The 23,959-nt window shown below is 23.3% G+C and overlaps 1 protein-coding gene across 3 annotated transcripts in view; it reads right to left on the reverse strand.

Annotated features, from left to right (window-relative positions):
- The window catches only part of LOC114132681 (semaphorin-1A), a 234,473-nt gene that overhangs the window by 127,913 nt on the left and 82,601 nt on the right, over window positions 1-23,959 (reverse strand). Inside the window, exon 2 of one of the 3 annotated variants that reach the window (XM_050202245.1) lies at window positions 11,939-12,396. The exons of the other annotated variants lie outside the window; for them this stretch is intronic. Coding sequence (XP_050058202.1) covers window positions 11,939-12,050 — 112 coding nt within the window. The 5' untranslated portion in view covers window positions 12,051-12,396. The remainder of the gene's footprint in view (window positions 1-11,938; window positions 12,397-23,959) is intronic. 3 annotated transcript variants of the gene reach the window in all.

The raw sequence follows: 23,959 nt of genomic DNA on the forward strand, positions 1-23,959 counted from the left end.
AGTCCATGACCCCACAAATGCCATTAACTATCACTAAGGTATTACATATTATTGTAATTACCAAAACTTAAGCTAAATAATCCGATTCTTTTAAGTAAATATATATAACTTTAATTAATTAGTATGTATTTACAATAGACAATACATAATTTAAATATTAAAATTAGAAATATCGCGATACATAACTAATAGCTTAGGTGCCATAAATTATAATAACGTAAGTGAAGTTACAACAATAAATGGCTATATAACAAAATTTATGAAACTTTGCTAATTTTAACAAAACTATACTCTTTACTAAAAATAGTATTTTTATTGCTAACCCTCATTTATGAATTTGTCAATAAAAATAATAAAAGAGCGTGTGAAATATACAATTGAAATAACAATTTAATACCAAGGAAACAAAGCGCATGTTATTAATTAAAGGCTGACGTTTAAAAACAGCAACACAATAAAAATGACACTTTTTTTTAATGATGAAGTCATCATCGTAATTAACGAAACATCATTACAATATACCCAACGTATCAAACAAAATGAAACAAAAACTAATTTCTATTGAAATTAATACAATAAATTATCAACTAAATACTTAAAATTAAAATAAATATGTTATTTGATTAAAATTTAAATAATATAAAAAAAAAAACCAATCAGTAATATCTTTCAAAGTTACTAAATATTAACTAAAAACTTTTTAAATGTTAATTGTATGACATTCAATATTTAAAAGTAACTTTAAAACAAAATATATTATCGATTTCTAAAATGACATAAAATTTAAAAAAAATAACAAAATTAATAGTTATATTAAACATATTTTATCAAAATATATTGAATACCTACTGAAAATAATATATAATGGTTTATTTATATATTTTATGATTATTAAAAATATGATTACATAACGTTTCAAAGACAAATTCAATTGCATAATATAAAAATTTCTAGTTTCAACCTTATTTTTCATCGAGTATTAGATTAAACTTTATCACACACATCATACATAATATACAATAATTTGAATTAGTTATAATTAATACACCCTAATATTAGTAACATGTTTGTAAATGGGTCAACTGTGTTTGACAAAAAGGAAAAACTTTTTAAACCTAATGTAAAATTGAACTTGATTTATTTATTGTACGTGATTTATGGACTGTCACACAGATTATTAAATCTAAAAGTCATGATAAGTTCTCATGATCATTAACTCTGCCTACCTTTATATAATATTTCTGTAGAATCAAAAATAATTATTTTTTAATAAAAATATTTTACATGAGATTCATTAAAAAATATACCTTAACAGTGAAATTTTTTTTAACAACGTATAAATCTGTTATAAAACATTTATATTATTATATATATATTATTATTTATATTATGCAATTATTAAATTTTATACGTTTATACGTCAAAGAGAAACGTTTGAATGCATAATTACTTTGAATATAATATGGATCAAACATCCTGCAAATGTTTACATCACATCATTCATATTCATCATTGTTAAAATAAAAATAAAATAAGTATCAAAAACATCTACATGGAAAATAATTGAGGATATCTAATAAAATATACCAATTTAACTGCCGACATTTTTGTTACGAGCCGAATATTTGTATAGAAAATAGACAATTGAACAAAAAATAACAAGTCTAGTCGTAGTATATAATATAATAAAGTATTGGCGTTATAAATTCATAAAAATTTAATTTCTTAGCACAATAAAAAAAATTTTTTTTTCAAATTGCTTATTAATTACAGTTAAACAAAAAGTGTCTAAATATTATATAAACTTATGTTAATTAATCAAACACTCAGCTCATAAATAACCAAAATAAAATCAGTTGAACTTAATACGTAATTTAATTTCAAATTTATGCATTGCTAATATTTTGTATTGTGTATATCTCTAAAATATAATATATTACTGTAATAAATACGTCAATAGTCAAAGATTAGCAGCGTTAGATTAGTAAAAAAACTTCATTTTAATTAAAAAACATTATAAAGTCATTATATTTAATAAATATAAATTTATTTAACTTAAAAAAAAAACATAATAACCCTTCTGAGTAAGTACTAATTACATAATCCTTCTTTAAAAACCTACGACGCTCTACTAATTTAACAACAATGACGGGACTACGACGAAAAAATAAATATAATATAAAAAAATTTTCAAAAGAAAATATGTTTAAACCTCATTCGATTGTCATAGCTAACTGTAACATAGGTCCTACTTATATTTTTCTAAATTGCCGTGACCCGTATATTTACACACACACTCACATTGTGTGACGGTTTGTATTGATCTTCGGAGCATATAAACATTCACCCCTTTTTCAGTTATACTTATTTCGGCAACTTTCACCGACACTCGTGTGCTAGCAATGTCGACGAGTGTGGTATGGGGGTAAGGGGTAGCAAGAGAGAATCCCGACGCCGCCGATTGTGTGCTGAGGCCATTACGCCGCCACTGCCGTTCTAATTTGTAGACACCGCAGGCGCACAGTACTTACTCATTCTCACACGCACACGCACACAGATACACACATACACAACAACACGTGCGCAAAAATAAAGGGCATTTTTCACTCAAACTACCATTTTTCTTTTTACACGTTATGGTATTGTATGTATTATGTATAAGTAGATGATACAGTTTCGACTTTATACGTTTCCTTTCACTCGCAGTAATTAAATAATTTAAACTAATTTATTAAATATATTAAGTTTGATTAAGATCATAAAAAAATGTGTATAAAATACAAATCTATACGTACCTAATTTAAATGTTATTACTAGTATTAGTATTAATATCTTTTAACCTTTAACGTACACAATGCACAATTGCGCAGTTTATCTCAAATAATGAACCAGATAATTTACTCTGTGATACTCGTATATACTATATAGTAAGGTTAGAGTGTACCTCACCATTGTGACACTACAACGGATGTATTGAATTTGGATTTAATAATTAAATTATTATATACCTACTAAAAAAAAAGATTCTGACCTATGCAGATTTATAATTAAATAATAACTTTTATATAATATATATATATATATATTTACAAATTAATATCAACTCCAACTAACCGTAAAATGATGAAAATAACTTTTGTTATAATATTATACTATAGATTAAAGTTAGTTTAAATATTTAAAAAATTTAATTGTAAATAGAATATAACAAACAATAAGTGTGAATTATGTCAAAAACTATATTATATTATATTTATTGAATTACGATAAAAAAAAAAAAACTTTGATTAATCAAAATAATATCATTATATTTTATTTGAATATACTATATACAAGTTCTTAAAAATTTTAAATTAAATCGCTTATAATAAAAATCAGTTGTAAATTATTATCTATAATACTTATGTACATTTTATAATTTTTCATTTTCTATAATAATAACTTACGAAGACCCTAGTATTAAAATTTAAAGATTTTTGACTAAGCAACAAAATATCTAAAAGCATAAATCAAAAATAATTTCAAATAGCTTAAAAAGACCATACATATTTTAAAGAGTTATTTTTGCCTTAAATATTCTAATATAAATATTTAATGAAAATTTAAAATCATAACAGTTATATTTTTCTTTCTGATTTTCAACAAAAAATACAATATTAATTATAGTGTTGTTTAAATATTTTCCATATTTTTTGTTAGTTTTTTATTAAGAAATATTATCTTGATTATTTAAAAAATAAATACGTCTACATCTGACCTTCTTGAATATCAACAAATTCCTATTGGCTAATAGAAACTACACACAATGCTATAAACTGAAGCTAATGTTTTACTCTAAAACATTAAATCAGATACAAAAATAATAAAGTACTCAAATCATTGAAAACCAGAACATTTCTCGCTTCACTCAGAATCAAAAGTAAGTAAGCCTAAGGACAATTCAATATATCAACAAAATTAAGATAATACAACGATAACTGTGAATATCACAACACTTAAACTTATAGAAAATACAAACCAATTTAAGAGTGTCAAGTTTGTCAATTATGATAAAAATAACTAAAATAAAAACCTTGTAGATACAGATATATATTTTTATTTTTCAACTGAAGTAAATTACTTTTTGATACTATTAAACGTTCTTTAATGTGCTTAAGTCTTGTTTGGTCGAAAAGTTGGTCAGAATAGACAATAGCTTTACAGCTTTAAGCCCAAATATTTTGGTCATTTTGGGTGGTGCGCCGCTATTGCGGTTTAACGCGTGTGTGGGTTACTCAGCTGGAAGTGCACCCGTGGGGAACGCGGTCGCAGAAATGTAAACCCATGTCGGCCATATACGTACGTACAGCTTTACATTTGCTATATTACTTGTTTCATTGGATACTACGAAAATTTTACTTTAAACTACACTCACGTTTTATGGGCTTATGGTTACAAAGTATTTCAATATGATGAAATATTTTACCCCAAAAATGCGAACGCATATCAATAATTTTAATAAAAAAAATAACATTCTAATATTAGGATTTTCTAAAATGTTTTTATCAAATATCAAATTATTTTTTTCTATAAAACATAACATTAGGTACGTACCGTTGCTTTGAAATTATACTTATATGTTTAATTAACACTAGTCAACAGTATTAACTGTTCACTCTTGTGACTATAGAAATTATTTATTACGAAGTTTGATCATACATATCGTATACGTACTATTAGACTTCTTAAACCCATAAATTAACTAACTTAAATAATTAAGTTTATCATAGATTCATAGATAATAAAATGAGTATTATTTCTAAAGCTATATTTTAATTTTTAATATTTGTGTAATAATTTTTGTCGGTTAACTAAGTTTTTATTCTCCGCAAAAACAAGGATCACCAATATGTAAAATAGAACGACATAATGTGATACATAATACAAAAGCTTTAAAAATATAGTGTTGGCAATTTGGTGATATTCTGTATAGTTAAATTGAATTTAATTGAAATTAACTAAATATTTCGTGAAATATTTTAAAAAAACCCATTTACTTTATAATTGATATTTTATTTATTTTTCATTATCGTATCATATAAATAAGATGTAAGTAGTTAACATTATGTACTCAAACTTCATATTAGTCATATTAATCGATATTTAATTTATACCGAGATAGTACATCATTGGCATTTATTATAAGTACACAAGGAGACATTAAATGTATTAAAATGTTTTATTTTAAATTTTAAAAATAAAAATAAATATCATAATCATAAAAACAGTTTAGTTAATTTGTAGTGTACTCTTTCGCACACTGATATAAAATTATTGTAACTATTTTCAAATACTCAATTCAAAATTCAATATAATAAAAACAGAAAAATAAAGTGTTCACTATCGTATTCAGTAGGTATAAACCAGTAAAATTAATTTTTGAATATTTGATCATGGCAATTAATTATTATTACTCCCCCACAAATAATACCAAAGGCCACAAAGCCGGAGCAACCCTTACCGTGCGGTCGAACGGTTAGAGCACACACAGCTCGGCAATTACATAATTGTATACCTATACCAAGCACATTTTAGCAATTCGCTAAACCCATAAAATAGCTTGTATTATGGCAATTTTGTACAATTTCTAATGGACCATGACTAGTACCTGTAAATACCAATTTTAATTTTAACGTTTTAACAGAAATAGTTTTTAAGAAGAGTTATTAATTATTATTAAATAAATATTTATTATTACTCGTATTAAAAGATAGCTTTTACTTTACTATATGGAAAAATATAAATAAACCCATTTAGAAGTAACAAAAAATTGAACTTAAATAAAACATCCTTTAACTTTAATCAGGTAAAATTTAAACTAAAAATAATAAATTCATTGCATTTATTATATTTAAGCTTTATTTACTCTATACGAAATTCTTAAAACATAAGTAACTGACAATTGTGTTCAAATAAGGGAGAAAGTTAAAAACAGCAGCTGTGTAAACATTTTCTTTGATGAACTTCAAATTATCAAGTGATGACTGGGTAAGAGCTTTCGAGATCAATTTCTAATTTCTGTATTATTCATGCCTGTTAGAATGGAGTAGTTGAATACACAAATAATACAATAGGCGTCTTTTCTCCGTATCTGTTTCCAGTTCTTACATCCCCCGAATTTGAATCGAATATTGTTACAGAAACATAAGAAATTATTCGGAAACTCTAGAGCTTTTCTTTATTTTGCAATATTATACACTAGGTAAGTTTTCCTCAAATTTCAAAACAAATCATCTCAAATTTCAATGATTTCCTACATTTCAAAAGGATCTCATTAAAAATAAACAATATACATTCATTTTTTTTGAAAACCACACAAAAACCAAACCAAACTATTAATCAATTTATGATAACACAATAAATTATATTACACAAATTATGAAAAATATATTTTATTTTTAACTATAAAAAAATATAAAAATAATATTTTTATTTAATTCATTAGATTTTTAACACTTTACATTTATTTTACACTTATAAGTATCAATAAAATCTTTATGAGATTTATTTTTTTCTTTAGTTCATACAGCATATTATAATAATACTTTTTTTTATAAAACATAAAATAGACCAAAAATAACCCAGAAAGTAATTAACCAAAGTACATTGTTATATACCTCAAAAAAACTGAATAGATTGTCGCTGCTAAAATCAAGACTTTCTTTATTTACAAAGCATCAATTGAAAAAAAGTATTAATTTTCTGATGAAAAATTTGAACACACTAATATCATAGTGAAACTATAAGATAAAATATTTATAAATGCTAATAATTTATGTAAAATAATTTTAATTAAATTAAATTTTAAGACATGAATTAAAATGAAATACCAATAATTGTTTATACACCTAACCTATTTATTTATAATTTTTATTATCTCTAATATAAAGACCTTATAAATAAATAGAATATTATTGAAAACCCACGTCTATTAGATCACGATTTTGAATAGATAGGTCATAAAAAGGAGATATGCCATCAAGTACGAACAAGATATGAGGTCTGGCCTTCTAACTTTGCTTGCCTTATCGCAAGATTAATTGTTTTTCTAAAGTATAATAATTTAATTTAAGTGTAATAATAAAGTAACAAAATCAAAAAATACTTCTAGTAGTGTTTAATTTACTGTACATTTTTTCGTTCATATATTTTATAAAATTAAAATAATATAAGCGAAATAAATTAAAATATATGAAAGCTAACAAATAGTAATAATTATTATAAATATTAATACATGCAAGGCCATAAATACTGGAACGTACACATTTTATTAAACATTAATAGAAAATTAAAAATGTATAAGATTGGAAAATAAAAATAACTATGAACTTAATTTTGCACTTATAATAAAATATAATACATATTAAGTACATATTGTGTATTAAGTATTTAATTTACCTAAATAATATATTCTTGATTGCTTAAATTAAAAAAAATTTTATTAATTTTTGTTGTTTTTAATGATACAAATTATGAAGAAAACATTAAACGACATAAAATCGTGGTACCTATTTAATAATGTATTATACAATTTTAAATAATAATAGGAATTATTTTAATATTGAAATATTAATATGATTAATAATTATAATTATAAATTAAGCTACACCGTAGTAAATAGCGGTATTTAAAGTATCTAATTAATAATTTTAAATTTATAATACAGCCTTATACATAATACCATGTAATAATAGGAAAAAAAGTAATTGAAATATTTAATATATTTTTTCCAATTATTTAAAAATAAAATAAATGTCCCCAAAGGTTGTAAGTAATCATAAAATATGCTCAGATATATATTTATTTACATTATAACTACCATGCAAATTTAATAAAAACTTATAAACAAAATATTATAAAATATTTATGGGTACTATTATATTTAAGTAAAAATAAGCAATGTTATTTTCTTTTAAAATTAAACTTATTCTATTATCTTAATATTTTATAAAAAAAATATACAACGGGATTCTAAAGAATTTATAATACTTGATGCAATTATGATTAAATTATCATAAATTAATTATGTATATTTTACACACATACAACTCAGTTTAATTCATCAAATTTATAAATAATGCTTTCATTGATAGTTTATAGGTTACATTATTTTCTGTAGAACTACGAAAAAAAAACATATTTTTTAAAGATAAAATAATCTATGTAAGAGAATAAATTAGATAATCTACAAGTTAAAACAGTAGTTTTTATAAAATTACATCGAAAATATAGTTAAGATATCGTTCAATACTTTTAACACGGTTTTAAATTCAATCGATAAAACATGCAAATGTATGCAAACTAGTATTATTCAGAATACAAAGGAGACTTTAAACAGGAATAAAAAAAATATTCATTTATGCTTTTTTCTTCCTTCCACCCTCATCACCCAAGCCTTTAGTCTATACCCACACCCATCGACGTGTTCTTCTAAGTGGCCATTTCGACAACCTTTCAAAATGTACCCACATATTTCTTCCCCTATTACATGTAAAATACTATAAGTGAAGGTCATGTAACAAAATTGATTTTAACCCTCACCAAAAATCTCGTCATAGCCACAGGGATACTAAACCATTATCGGTGAAACATTAATTTCGCATTTTTTTTACACATATAGAAGAGGAAAATGGACCTTTTTGGTTTGATTTTTATTACAACAAAAAAAGGCGTGGAACATTTTTTGAACTAACGACATAGGACCTCTAACGCTTAATTATTCCCTTTTCTCTAAACTATCTTTGTAATTAGTGACATCCTTGTAACCCGGTCGGTTTTTTTCCTGTTATATCAGATATTTTTATGGTCTTTCATTATTTATTTTTTTTCTTTTTGAACTAAAAAAAAATTTACATTTACAAAAAACTAAAAACAATTAAACTATTAAATAAATCCATACATATAAAGAAATTATTAAATTATTAATACTAACGAGAACAAAAAATAATATTTTAGAAGCATAGTATAATTTATAATTTTCAATGAAAAGTGTTTTCAAATGGCGTGTGGATAATTTCTTTACATAAAATATACCCAAAACAAAAAAGAAAAACGACAATTTGTTTTGGTTTTTAGCATCATGATAAATAATTGTTAGTATACTTTGTTTCATTTAATTTAAATACGTATCTTGGTTGAGACTTTAGGGTAAAAAGAAACAACAATAGTATAAAGAATTATACAATGAACGCAAAATAAAATTTTTTTTAAAACTCATACAATTGTCAAGACTCTGCAATAAAACTTTATATTTACTCATTTAGTTAGGTCAGCCATGAATAATCTAAAATTTATCAATTTTTAAATTAAATTGCAATTTTTTTAGTAAATAGGTTATTGGTTTGTATTATTTATTAACGTATCTAAATTTTATAAAAATTATTGGAAAGTTATCAACAGTCAATAGCTTATTTTTATATAATATTATAATAAAAGTAAATAATCATACAGATTAAAAATAATAATTGTATAACGTGACATTGTTTTTTTTATACATTTCTCTGAAACGGATAATAATATTCTATTAGTATTACCAAGTATTTAACTACCTAAAAATATTACAAGTTATTTTAGAATTTCATTCATTTTCCAATTTTTACTATTCGATACAATAATACTGTATTAAGTGTTGAAAATCTAATATGTATATAATTTCATACATTTTATTTAAGAATAGGTAATATTGAATTATTTTATTTTTTCAATTCCACAGTGCTCATTAAAATAAATTATTTCTCTTTAAATTTAAAAAATTAATAACTGAAAATCAAAATAATAACTGAAGCCAATCACTAAGTATGACACTATTACACGACAAATAGATACAAACGATGACTATTATACTAGTGACCTAGTTAGACACACGTTATGTTCCTAAACCAGCAAGCAATTAAATAGATCTATACTCGTACTCTAAAAGTGGAAACTTTGGCGTAAGAATTGCATAGCCACTTAGCCCCTTATTCTCCCTTGGGGTCTAAGCGAGTATTTTGAATAGCCGCTTAAGGGTTTAAATAATTATGATAATTAATTTAACTACAGTCATCAGTAAGTTAAGTAATATACTAAGAAATAACTAATGGAAATTATATTATTTGTTCTATAGTTAAAATAAAAAATAAACTAATGATAGCTAGACATTTACCTAAAATATACCAATCCAAAGAAAAATTTGTTATAAATTTTATTTGTTTGAAAACTAAAAAAATAAAGAAATAGTAATATTCATACACACAATATATATTATATCGTTAATATTTTATCTAATGTTAACTAATACAATTAAAAAACTTTAAATTTTAATAAACTACCAAATCTTCTTTTATAATATTCTATTATGTACCTACCTAAGCTAATAATTTAAGATTATCATAGTTTTAGTAGAAAGATTATGTAGCAGGTGATTGACTATAGTATAGTGATTTACCAATTTAATATAAGTGACTACCACAAAATTCAAATATAAATAAAAAAATAATTTCATTAAGTCACCTATGAAATTATAATAAAAACAGATCAAATAGTCAACAAAATGTCATTAAAAAATACAATGTTTCTCGCCATTGGTCTGTGAAACTTAAATTAAACTCTATTTTATAGATAATATAATTACTGGAATTCAGTGTACCTATACAGTCATAATATATTACATAATTATATTATCATTCGGCGTAAATTACGCATATATGTATTAACTATAATAAGTGACTAATAATGTAAAAGTAAAAACGCACTTAATCGACTTAACTACAACAAAAAATAAATGTGTAGATAACCGTTGCAAGATATTTATAAAATCTGATAGATCACCCACTTTTCTTAAAATTAAAACATTGATCACCTGCCATTCGACTATATTTTTATTATTTAAATACGTCAGATTAAACATAAAAGTATCAAAAACAGTAGTATATATTATAATATATATGTATACACTCGAAAATAATAAAAATTTAACGTAAAACATGAAAATACATGTTTAAGCAATAAAATAAACAATGAAAACTCTGGAAATTAATTTGTGCATTGTAGTAAAACATATAATTTGATATAAATACAAAATATATACAATAAAAATTTATACTCGATGATATAAAATATTAAAATAATGACTCATTAAAATGTTAAGAATATGTGTAACATACAAACAGTATCAGTAATCAATACTATAGGACCTAAAATAATCTAAACTAAACAGATGTTCTTTGAAGAACAGTTCATTATCAGCGTCGAATAGTGACCGACTGTTGTAGTACCCAGTAATTTATTATTTTATCAAAAATTCAAATTATTAAAATTATCTATCAAAGATCAATTCTTTAAAAAGATTAATTCTTTAATAATAAAATACAGAGTTGTATATATTTTTTCTTGATATTATGTAACAGATTCATTAAATAAATACAAAACGTTTTATTAGATAAAAAAAAGTAATCAAATAAAATCAATTATTTTATACTTAAAATGAAAATTTTGAATTCATATGAATCTAATAAGCTGAGAAAAGCAATATATTAGTATTTTATAATATATTTTATTTACAACGAAAACAAGTTAATTTCTATTTTACGAATTGATACTGCCAATATATACGACTGTTAAAAATAAATAAGTACAATACAACATTCTCGGCTTAAAAATTCGAATGATTCATCATTTTATCAATCACTAGCTAAAACTTGTATAACCCCCTTCCCCCGTAAAAATATAGAATTCGTGCGATTCGTCCATTCCGTATAGAGTCTACTATGTATTAGAACCCCTGCAGTATAAAGAGCACCCCTTCTGAAATTACATCTGCCCAAAAGGGCAACATTTCCCTCGTGAGTTCGATGAATTAACCGTTAATTGAACCCTAACCAAAAAAGACGAAAAAGAAAAAAATGAAAATAAAACTTACTTCGAACTGCGGATATTTTTGGTCTCACGTTCTCTTGCCATCCTGCGCTTGCGGGAACCCACCACTGTGCAATGATCAGCAGTAGGCCGGCGACAAATAATGCTCCTTTCATTGTATATTCCGGGGAAATGGTTCACATCGAACTAATTTTTTATTAAACGGGTAAAAAAAAAAAACTAGAAACCTTGTAGCCGAATTTTACGCGACAACGAGTATTTATCACCCACACTTGGGTATAACAGCGGTTATACTCAATTCAACCGGCGTGGTGACGTTCACTGTATATTTTGATCGAGAGAGCGCGCGTACACGTTATTAAACAGTTGCGGCGTTACTGTCGTCTGCGGTTCGACTTAGCACCACTGACGCAATGCGAACCCGAGACAACGACCCGACCGGCGCATGGTCATCTGACGACGGCAACGGCGGCGCTCCACACTTTTGTCAACCACATGGACCTGCAAAGCAAAATGTATTGCATTAACGTTATGTACGGCAATAAATTATTCGCTACTATCTAATGTTATACAGTAAATGCATTTAAATAATTGACTATAACTTAATCGCTATATTAAATAATTAAGCACGTGTTGTCAAATCTATAAGATATTGATGACCTATAACTGAATGTAATGCTCGAATCAGTATTCAACATCAACTATTAAGTTCATATCTTTAAGTAGTCACTGAATATTCTCTTCTATCATACAAAAAAAGTTTTGTTATATATTTTTACAATGTACATTTTCTTATTGCACAAAAAAAACATAAATTTTAAATATTATCTATTTCTATAGTAATTCTAATCCTATGGTTTAACACAGTTTTGCATATACTTTTAATTAGTTGGTGATGCAAAATAATAATATAAATTATGGCCTTAGGTTATTATTTAAATAATTCATAGTATACAATTAAAACAAAAATGTGTGGACAATCCAATGTAGGAAAAATTAATTTTAAAAATCAAATCAATTGATTTTATCGAAGAAAATATTTTTTTATATAAAATAATTTTGTTTTTGTGTTTGTATAATGTTTAACAAACATATTTATAGTAGCTAAATACGAACAAAAATAAATTAATTTCTACATTAACAAGAAACTTATTCAACTAATTATACACAAAAAATCAATATTAATCTAAAGAAATACAAAAATGTCAGCTTTATTTTCTATTCGCTTATATTTTAATATCTAGGTACAGTAAATAATTATAAGAATTTTTTGAATACTTGTATAATTGTATACACAGTTAACTAAACAATAAACATTTTATACAAAATTAAGTTTTTATCCTAGTCAATCAATATCCTGTCAATTTTACTAAAAAATATCTTGTTTAATTAAACAATATAATATCTTACACGTATAATACATCTTGTACTTTATTTCTCCTTCTTGTACCCGCAACAAAGTTTTGATTAAATTTTAGAAGTTTATTATATGATTATTGACTTATACTTTATAGATATTATTATAAACGACAATATTGAATAAAAACAAAACAAACAATTGAAGAAACATCTTAAAATAAATTGATTAATTGTAATCTGGTATGAAAATAAAACTTGTATAAAAGACTTCTATTTCAAAATATCTGATTGTATATCCCATGATTATTGATTTCAAAACAATTTTACAACAATTTAACCTAAAAAGAACAATTCGACAAAACTTCTAAGTATCAATGACGTAAACTCATAATTCTAGATTTACGAGTTAATTCTTAAATTTAGAAATAAAACACTTGTTACTAAAGTAAAAAGCAGAAAAAACAAACTTTTTCGCGTTTCTATTATTACGCACTTTAAATTCCGATTGGAGTAGAGTTTTGATGATAGTCTTTTTTTAATTTTTGTTTTTCAAAAAATAAAATGTTTAGAAACTAAAAAGCTCCAAAACTTTTAAATAGTCTCACTATAAACTAGAAATTTGATACCAATGACCAATTGAAAGAAAACATTTTCACAGTTAGATATATTAGGTATAAGGTTAAAGAAAGGATTTTAAACTAATAACAAAAAAATGTAAACATAAAATTTACACCAAAAACCATTTTAACTTATACTTTTTTTTATTCGGAAAATAATACTATAATGTCTCATTAAGCTTTAAAATTTTAATTAATTATTATTTATAATTAAATAGACGCAATATGCTTTTTAAAAATCTTTCACATAGGCCTAGTCTTTATGAGATTTTGAAACTTTTTACTATTCATATTTTTATTGTAAACATAACTCTGAAATTTTTATACAAAATTTAACTATTGTAATAAAATTTATTAAACTAGCTAAAAAAAAAAAATTAAATAACAAGAAACGGCTGTCGGTTTCACATTTAATTTTAAAAAATGTGAAATAATTTTTCTTTTAAGATAATTAAATCACTAACTGCAAACAAAAACTTTTAAAATTTGGTTTTTTAATTTTCCCTAAATAATTTTTAGTACACAAATACTTTTTCTGATTATATTATGCATACATTAACCTATTATTAAATGCTCGTTTTTAAATATACATATATCAATAAATAGTTTATAATTATTTGGTCATTAACAATTTTTTTATATATCTAAAATATATCTAAATAATAACTTTAAATATAGAAGTTGATACTCCATAGTATTTTATCAAATAAAAAAGAAAAATGGAAATATTAAAAGTACTAAATAGATTACTCCATAATTTGAAACGTTCGGGTGCAAAAATATGTCAACTAATAAACTCAAATAATATTTTATAATATTGCAGGATTTGGTCGTCTGGTGTAAAACCTCATTTAAAAACTGGTATACACGCTAGTTATCTACAATCTGAGTACAAACACCTTTACGTTGTATATAATAATTAAAATTTAATAAAAAATACTCATATTTTCTAAAAATATAGATATATGTAGAATATACCTATAGCAATTAATGTCATTTTAAAATACGACTTCCACTAAAAGAATTATTATTTATCACTTATTTAAATAGATTTATTTCCCTAAAAATTTTAATCTACTTATTGTGAATATACAGTTCAATAAAAAATATTTACTTAACAATTTGAAAACACACGAATGTATCAATATTAAGATAACACAATAAATTCATTATTAATTAGTATTGTTCTATAATATAAATAAACACTTAGGCAATTGAACGGTGGGCGGGAATAACGTACTATGTAACATTTTTTCGGATTTCATGTTTTTACGGAATAATGTGCTATGACTTATTCTCAATATATTTTAAGAATCAAAAAATTTCCAGAATGTTTTTTTCGTACAGAATCATCGAGTACAAACTTAGAAACATAATACAAATATACATATTATTAATAAAAACTAATGTAACCTAAGTAAAGTAATACTTAGCTTATCATTGTTTTTTTTTTGCAAAATATAGTTGTGGATATTAATATACAAATAACAATAGGTAGGTACATGAATATTAGCTGGTATAGCTATTTACTTTTTACTAAACATTATACATTTTAAAAATAAACGCATTTATAAGTATGCTAAAGCTGTTGAAAAAATGTTTTAATTAAAAAATATATTATAATATAATTAGAGGATATTAATTAATAATGTTATTCTCCATTAACCAAATAAAATTATGAAAATTATATTTATATAAGTATAGTTATTAATATTTCAATTACCTTTTGAATTTTAGAACTGATATTGAATGCACTTATTTTTTTTTTAGTAAAAGTCAAATTTATTTTTCAATATCTTTTAAGATATATATCTCAATATTTATTCTTTACTGTAAAACAGACATATTTTAGTTTTTAAATCTATAATAATTTTTTTTAATATTTTTCCCTAAGTGGTAAAAATGATGCTTATATAGTTCTAATTATAAGAATAATTATTTGAACAATTAATAGTACTTGTATCTTTGGTTCTCCCAAAAATGTATTATCTTCCAATTTATTGTATAAGCTATATAAAATACTATCTATATTCTATATAGTTCAACAATAGATTCATAAAAAAAACATTTAATCAATAGAATAAAAATATGGAAATTAGCTCAGAAGCTATATGGTAAATTTAAAAAATAATAGTTCGTTATTTAACTATCACATAATCTATGTTTTTGTAAGCAGGTGACAGTATTATTTTAATGAAAAAATACGACAGATATTATGTCGAAAAATAAATAAATTAAGTAATATTTTGTCCTTATTACAGTAACTATTTTAACACTAAAAAAATGAAATTACTAGATAACAACAAAATACCTAATAGTTTATGTAGTTATTTATACATTTAACGAATGTCATTTATTTAAAGATTATCTGGTTTGATGAAACTAATGTACACAAAGAACTTTAAATGGAAGTTAATACAATTAATTATAGAAAAAATTATTCAGAAAATAGCTATTATTTAAATGTTTAGCACAAAAAGACAGTCTGCTAAACGAACTGTTCAGATAAATTTTGTTCATAATCTGTATTCTATAAATAAACAATAAATCATTATTTGTTTAGTTTAAACTACGGACATAAATTTTTACTTTATTTATTTAAGTTATAGCTTTTATAATTTAAAAAGAACTTTGTTCCAAAAAATATTTTATGTTCCATAACAACAACTATATTAACATTATTACATGTTTAAATTGTATTTTTTCAAAGAATACATAATAGATTATTTTCAATTATTTTCAAAATAAAATATGATAATAACGAATTTATTACAAGGTCTTATCTGTGTTAGTATATTTGACTATAAAATATTGTTTATGCTTCTATCTTTCTGACATGATTTTTTATTACGAATATATAGTATATTATAGTGATAAAGAAAAAGGAAAAACCTACAAACCATTTATTGTCAAAAGTAATGGATAAAAATTACTACTTGCTTTCCACGATTTTTCTCTTCAGTTTCAATCCCTCCTATCCTCATTTAATAACAAACAACGGGTGTTAAAGTTGTAACGATGACTGGAAAGTAGTCTCCCATAACCAAAAATCGTCGTTCCCAAATGTTTTTCTTAAAGTTTAATGTGCGCTTTCGACATTTTCTAGCACAGAAAAACACTAACACACAGTCATTATATATAGTATGTGGGTATGCCTTCATCATCAACATGATTATTGTGAAAATCAACATAAAACACGTTAATACAGTACACAAAAGAAAATTAATAATCCAGAAAATCACAAAATCAAAATCCTAATAAATAATATGCATATAAGAAATTATAATTAAATATACTGAAAATAATACTAACGACATAAATGTTTCATAATAAATATTTTTACAAATTGAATATTTTTATAGTAATATATATATATATTTTTTTAAATAAACATATCCAGTCAAATAACCCTTTTGTTTTAATCTATTCTTTATAATGCATTTTAGTTAAAGTACAACCAAATAATTCTGTTGAGACAGATTTCAATCAAATGTTCAAATATACAAAATTAAGTCATGATATTCTTTAGAGATTAGACATTACAGTCAGATAAAGTCTCTATGAATTAATTCAATATTTTTATTAATATTTGATTTTTTATTATAATATGACAAATAAATTACAATAACTATATTACTATACTTATAAATTAAATAAAATTATTCAGTGAAATGTTCAATAAGTATAATTTATCATGTTTAATATAATACAATTGTATGCATAAAATAAAAAATAATTGATTTTTATGGAGATATTATAAACTTTCAATTATTACTTAAACTTAAAAGTTTATAATTATTAATTTTTACTTCAAACTTCTTATGTATTCCAAATAAATTTTTCTTTAAATTTTTACGAGAACGATACGTATCACACATACATTTAACATAAACAGATACACGTATAACATAAATCTGAAAAACTTAAGAATTGCTCCGTAGTGTTTCCACTTTCGATACCAATCCATTTTAGTCAGTTATGTATTAAAATTGAGTAAAAACAATTCCATAATAAACATGGTAGTATGAATATGTTTACTTTTTATATTAAACCAAAGCTTGATAATTAATATTTTGTGAACTTCTATTATTAACTTCTAAAGTTCTTTTATTGTTATTTTTTTACTTTAAAATTACAAAATTTAAGTTAAAAACCATTGAAAAAAAACTTGCATACGATTATAAATCTACTTTTAATTTGATACTATCTAAGTGTTTTACTCTAATTATAACCTCAAATTGAAAACAATGAAAATATGACAGAACGGAGTATTTTTTGTATATTTCCTAACGTAGCAAAGTATGACAAGATCCACATCTGGTATGTGTATATTGTTCTATTTGAATTTTTTATTTATACTAAATAACACTAAAAATTAATAACGCTGCATATGCCACATATTCTGGATTAATAAATGATCCTTATTCAATTATTCCAAAATCATTCATGTTATACTATTTTATAGGAAGTTAACATTAAGTATAATTAATTATTGATTCATAATTTAAAAATTAATAAAAATTACTCCTGATAAACAAAACAGTATTTTAATCAAGGAAATTTAATGAATATTAAATACATACTTCTGTCAGAATAAATTTATAATTTATAACAAGTGTCAAATACAATATATTCATTTATTTTAATAATAATTAGGTCACAATTCAGAAGACAATATATTGTTTTAAAAAAAAAATAACTAAATCATCACTCATCGGTAAAAAAACATAAAAATATAAACATAAATCTTTATTTATGATCAATAAATAATCTTTGTCTACCTATATAAAATTGGAAACTATTAAACATTAAATCGTACTATTTATTTTTCCTTGATAATTTATTATATATTAAATTATTTTTGAATTATGAATACATTATAATATTTGTTCAACTTTAAATATATAAAACATAGCTTTGGAAAAAAAACCATTTATCATATATTCATCATATAACTTCAATAACCTTTTAGCCTCTAGTACACTACCTATTTCATTAGTTATGAACAACAACATGGTCTGTCAATGATGAATGAAGTATCTACGTACGTATATTATATTGTTATAACAAATTACAAAATATTATTCATACAACCATATTAAAAACAAAATATTTGTTAAGTATATAATTAAATTAATTTTTAAACAATTCATAAATTTACAATATAATGAATAATAGTCAACAATAAATTTAAATTACTAAATAGAACCAATAGAACTGTTTAAGCAAATGATAAAATCAAAATATGATTTTACATTACTTTTACTATTTATATTAAAAATACTTGTGTGTCAAAAAAACGAAACTATAAAAATATAAAAAATATGCTTAACATATCAACCAAACTTTTATAATAAAACTAAATAAATTGAATCATGAATTCACTTGTATGCTAATTTGAATACAAATTAAAAGAAAAATATTATGTATCAGGTCCGGAAAGATATACCAAGTTTTAATCAGCAAAAATGTACACCGTAGTATAATATATAAGTATATAACACATATATATTATGTATGTGATATATGTTCAATCATTTACTAGAAATGACAAATCATCAAGAAATCTACTTATAAAGAAAATAAGATAAAAAATAAAATATTAAGAACCACACAAATTACCTAGTTACACAAATCATTGATTGATTTACCTATATATAGTAGGTATATAGTTATTAATGACTCATCAATTTTGTTATTTTAATCTTACAAAATTATAATTTAAATAACCTATATTAAGCATAATATATAATACACAAATGATTTTTTTTAATAGTTGTACTCAAAATATCGTTGCTTAAATTATTTACTTTAACTCAAGCTGTGAATTTAATTTACCATAAAGCCTTAAAAAAAATTCATTTAAAAATATCTAAAAATACAGTATAAAATTAAAAAAAATAAAAATGTAAAAAAAAATATTTTTTCTATTAAGAAAGCTATATTTTACAATAAGCTAAAAAAATTCACTTTGATACAAATTCATAACCCCATAGTTACAACAAAATGAAATGTAAAGCCATATACCTATATTTCAAACAGATCATTTATACAATTTGAAAATATATAAATATGTGTTATGTATTTATTTTTATTTATTTATTTATTTTTTTTACTTCAATCAATATATTATTCGTATCAATTGCTAACACAATAACACTGTCTTATTAGGAGAAAATATTAGAAAAAAATACGTTTTTATAATATTGATTGTCTGTGGACAATAGAACTTTTTGAATCTTAACCATTCTAAATAGTATTCAGTATCGATTCTGTTCGTTATCACACATCCCACTTTATTTTATAACTATTAGTTTGGACTTTAATTTTTTTTATTTTTTTTGAACGTATACTCGTATCAAATTCTAAAACACTAATGATTCCAAGAATTTCAGGTAAAATATAGACATCACGATATATTTTTAATGAGGTGTTCTTGACAATGTCCCAAGAGTCCTTACATTTATTATGAGTGAACTACAAAATGTCAAAGACGATATCGACAAAATGTATTACAATTATCTCATGAAAAACATTTTTTTAAGTATATTCAATAAGTAATAACTATTGTTTATTGCAGGTTTGGCAAATTGAAATTTACATTTCACAGTAAAATGTTGAACTAATTTAAAAAATATATATATATTTGAAAAATTGAAAAATTATTTATTACAATAAATTTAAAAAAATTTATATTATAAAATTTATAGATGCCTAAAATTAGTCTAAATTGCTAACATGACTACCAAAACGTTCATTAACGAATATGGTACTCGAAGAAAATAAGTTTGAATATTTTGAAAAATGCATGGTGTTTATAAAATGTTAATTTAAATATTCAGTAAACGATTTAAGCGAGGATTAAGTCAATACAGTTATTAATTTTTTTTTAGTTAAAACATTGAAACAAAATCTATACTTATAAAAACCTGATTTAACGAGAAAAATTCTAGTTTTTCCCAATATTTTTTTTGTTATTCCTGATTATTATGAAAAATACTGGGAATTGTTTACTTCTTACTGTTTTAAAACTGTTTTAGTTCTTCGTTTTCCAATGGTTCTTAGACTTCAATTTCTATAGATACTAATTACTATATTTATCTATTAAAATATTTGTATATATACATTTTCGATAATGTTCAATAAAAAATATTTTGTAGAAGGAAATTTTCTTGAAAGTCTTAATATTGATCTTCAAATTCTTAAGCTAAATACCTACATAATCTTTTTAGTTTATTTTTTTTGTTTTAATATTTCTATTAAACTATCTTTCGTTTTTCAAGTGCAAGAAATGGTTAAAATTGTTTATTTTTAAGAAGTATCTTTAAAAAATTTTAAACTTATTTTAAAACTCAAAATGACTTATATCAGGTTAATTATGAATTTAAACACATACATATATATTTTTTATATTAAACAATAGTAAAATCCGTCAAGTGTATCCATAAATAATATATAAAAAACTCATTAGATATAATACAGTTGATTGTCAACACATTTTTCTAGAATAAAATATAATTTATCATCATACAATAATATTATTATCTTGTTTAACTAGTCTATTTCTATTAAATACTCCTGTTACAACCATTAAATATTATTTGACAACTATAGAAATTGCATATTACTTATATATACCTAATAATTAATACGAGTTAAGTAGCCAAGTTTATAATATTAATAAAATAATCAAAACAATTAAACAAATATTAAAATAAAATATAAATGTTTGTGTTCTTCTTTAATAAAAAAAACATATCACAAACATATTATAAATAATTAGTACTCTTGATATTAATATTAATTTGATTAGATAAACCAAGATTAAAAGTGAAAAGAACTGTAAAATATAACCTATTAGACAATTTTCCAAAAATATTATTTTTCTCCCTGCAGTTTTACATAGATAATATTAAATTTCATTGTACATTTAGTAAATTTTTATAAATTTAGCTTCTTAAATATTTTTTTCTTTACATACTTATGATTATAAGTAAAATATTTACATTATTTCAAAAATAGGAATTTGAGAAAAAATATATATATTCGAGTGGTCAAGACAGTAGATAGGAATTGAGATTAAAGACACTTCAATAAATAAAATAAGTAGATCGATTTTAAAGCCACTTATAATAAGAATGAAACGATAAATCACAACTAACGTAGTTACTACGTCACGTATACATAACTACTAAAATAGCTTACAAAAATGTATTAAAATCTTAGTTTTAAATAAGTTCAAGTGAAAATAAAAATAGATATACTAGTTAAATCGTCTTAAAAAATAGTTTCTAAATTCTTATCAAAACATTTAATTATCGTACTCAGTCTAATAAGTATATCTGATCCTTCAATATTTAAATTTTAAATCTATATATATTCCAGTATTCGCTATAAGTTATAGCTTATAATTTCAAATACATTGGGAAAGTGTCTTTGATTTTCAAACTTTGGTCAACAACAATTCTGTGCGTTATGCACATATGTACTTTATAGCTTTGGCAGAGTTCACATTAATAACACCATAGCAGTTTGGTTAAACACGTCCAATTAGCCTACGCTCAGAGGTCTCACCGGTATTTTCTGTTCACTGATAAAGGCAACTGAAAAGTAGGAAGGCAAGGTTTAGAACTGCAAAACTTTTGTTAGAAAGTATACGAGCCGCAAAGCCGGATGATGGTGTAAAATGTTTTATGAAATATTTCGTCCATTCCGCTTGCACCGACCTGCTATCAGCGTTTTGAACGAAAAAGAAAACTTTTTAATTATCCAGTACTAATACTTTTGCTGTTTTAACTTCCAACACAATTATTCATTCAAGTTTGCACACACCATGCAAGCATCCAATATTAGTTTCGGACTAGTTCTTATCTGACCATATAATAAAAGCGTATAGTTATAACAAATAGTAACAAAAATCTCGTCCGGATTTATAAACACGGGGTGTTGAATGTTAGTTTCACTTAGCTCACAACTACATAATATAATAATGTTGTACGAATAGTAGGTACATTATTACATTCAAAAATGTATTGTAAGCTGTACCTATATACGTACTAGAACGTGTTTATAATCATTTATACCCATACTTGCTGAGATTTCACATTTTTCATATTGCATTTATCTAGTTGGTTTGTATACGCTATAGAAAACCACAAAAACTACCTTTTAAAAATAACATTCATAAAAAGTATACATCTATTATTCGCTATACAATACTTAATACGTAAAGAAAATTTCATCACAATACTGGTGTATTCAATTTGTATTTACATGCTATACTTATTTGAACTACAGTGGGTAAGTCGAGGGGCAAGTATAAATATCTAATTTTAGACCACCAATAAAACCGTTTTCTAATAAATAATTGTGCAACACGATTTAATCGACCAAACTAAAGAGCATTATTATCCATGATCGGGCTCATTATTATGTCCACCCACCTCACCGGACCATATGTTGAATAAAAACACGTACCTACCTACAATGTTTACACGTAGTGACAAAACAATGACCTGTGTTTACCATCGTCCCTTATTATGAAAACGACTCTCCCTTTAGACCGGATAAAATGTCCATAAACACGCCTTTTACAAGAGATTTCTCATCCGAAAAATTAAACGAATTGATAATTTATTTATCACTAAGCACCAAAAAGATAATTACGTTACTATAATATATTATAAATAATTTTAACACAATAATCATAGTTTATAATATATTATGTAGGTACACATACAAATACGCAGATAAAAATATATAATTACAACTACAAAAATTACACAGTATATAATACAAAATATAAACATAGATGTAAATATTATATAAACCTTAAAAACTACTTAACTGCTAAATTAATTTATCAGTCTTAAAAATAAATTAAATTGTACATAAATAATAAACATCCAAAACACGATTTAAATTGTATATTAAACATTTATATCTCCATATTAAATATTAGGTATATATGAAAAGAAATAAAACAGAATGTTTTCATGAAACAATCTATTAACATGTGACATTATGACCATTATACCTATTACAAAAGAACATTTTGCTTCTCTCAGTGGATGGCAACAATTTATGGC

This window comes from Aphis gossypii, chromosome 2, assembly GCF_020184175.1.
Source record: "Aphis gossypii isolate Hap1 chromosome 2, ASM2018417v2, whole genome shotgun sequence".
NCBI classification, from domain to species: Eukaryota; Metazoa; Arthropoda; class Insecta; order Hemiptera; family Aphididae; genus Aphis; species Aphis gossypii.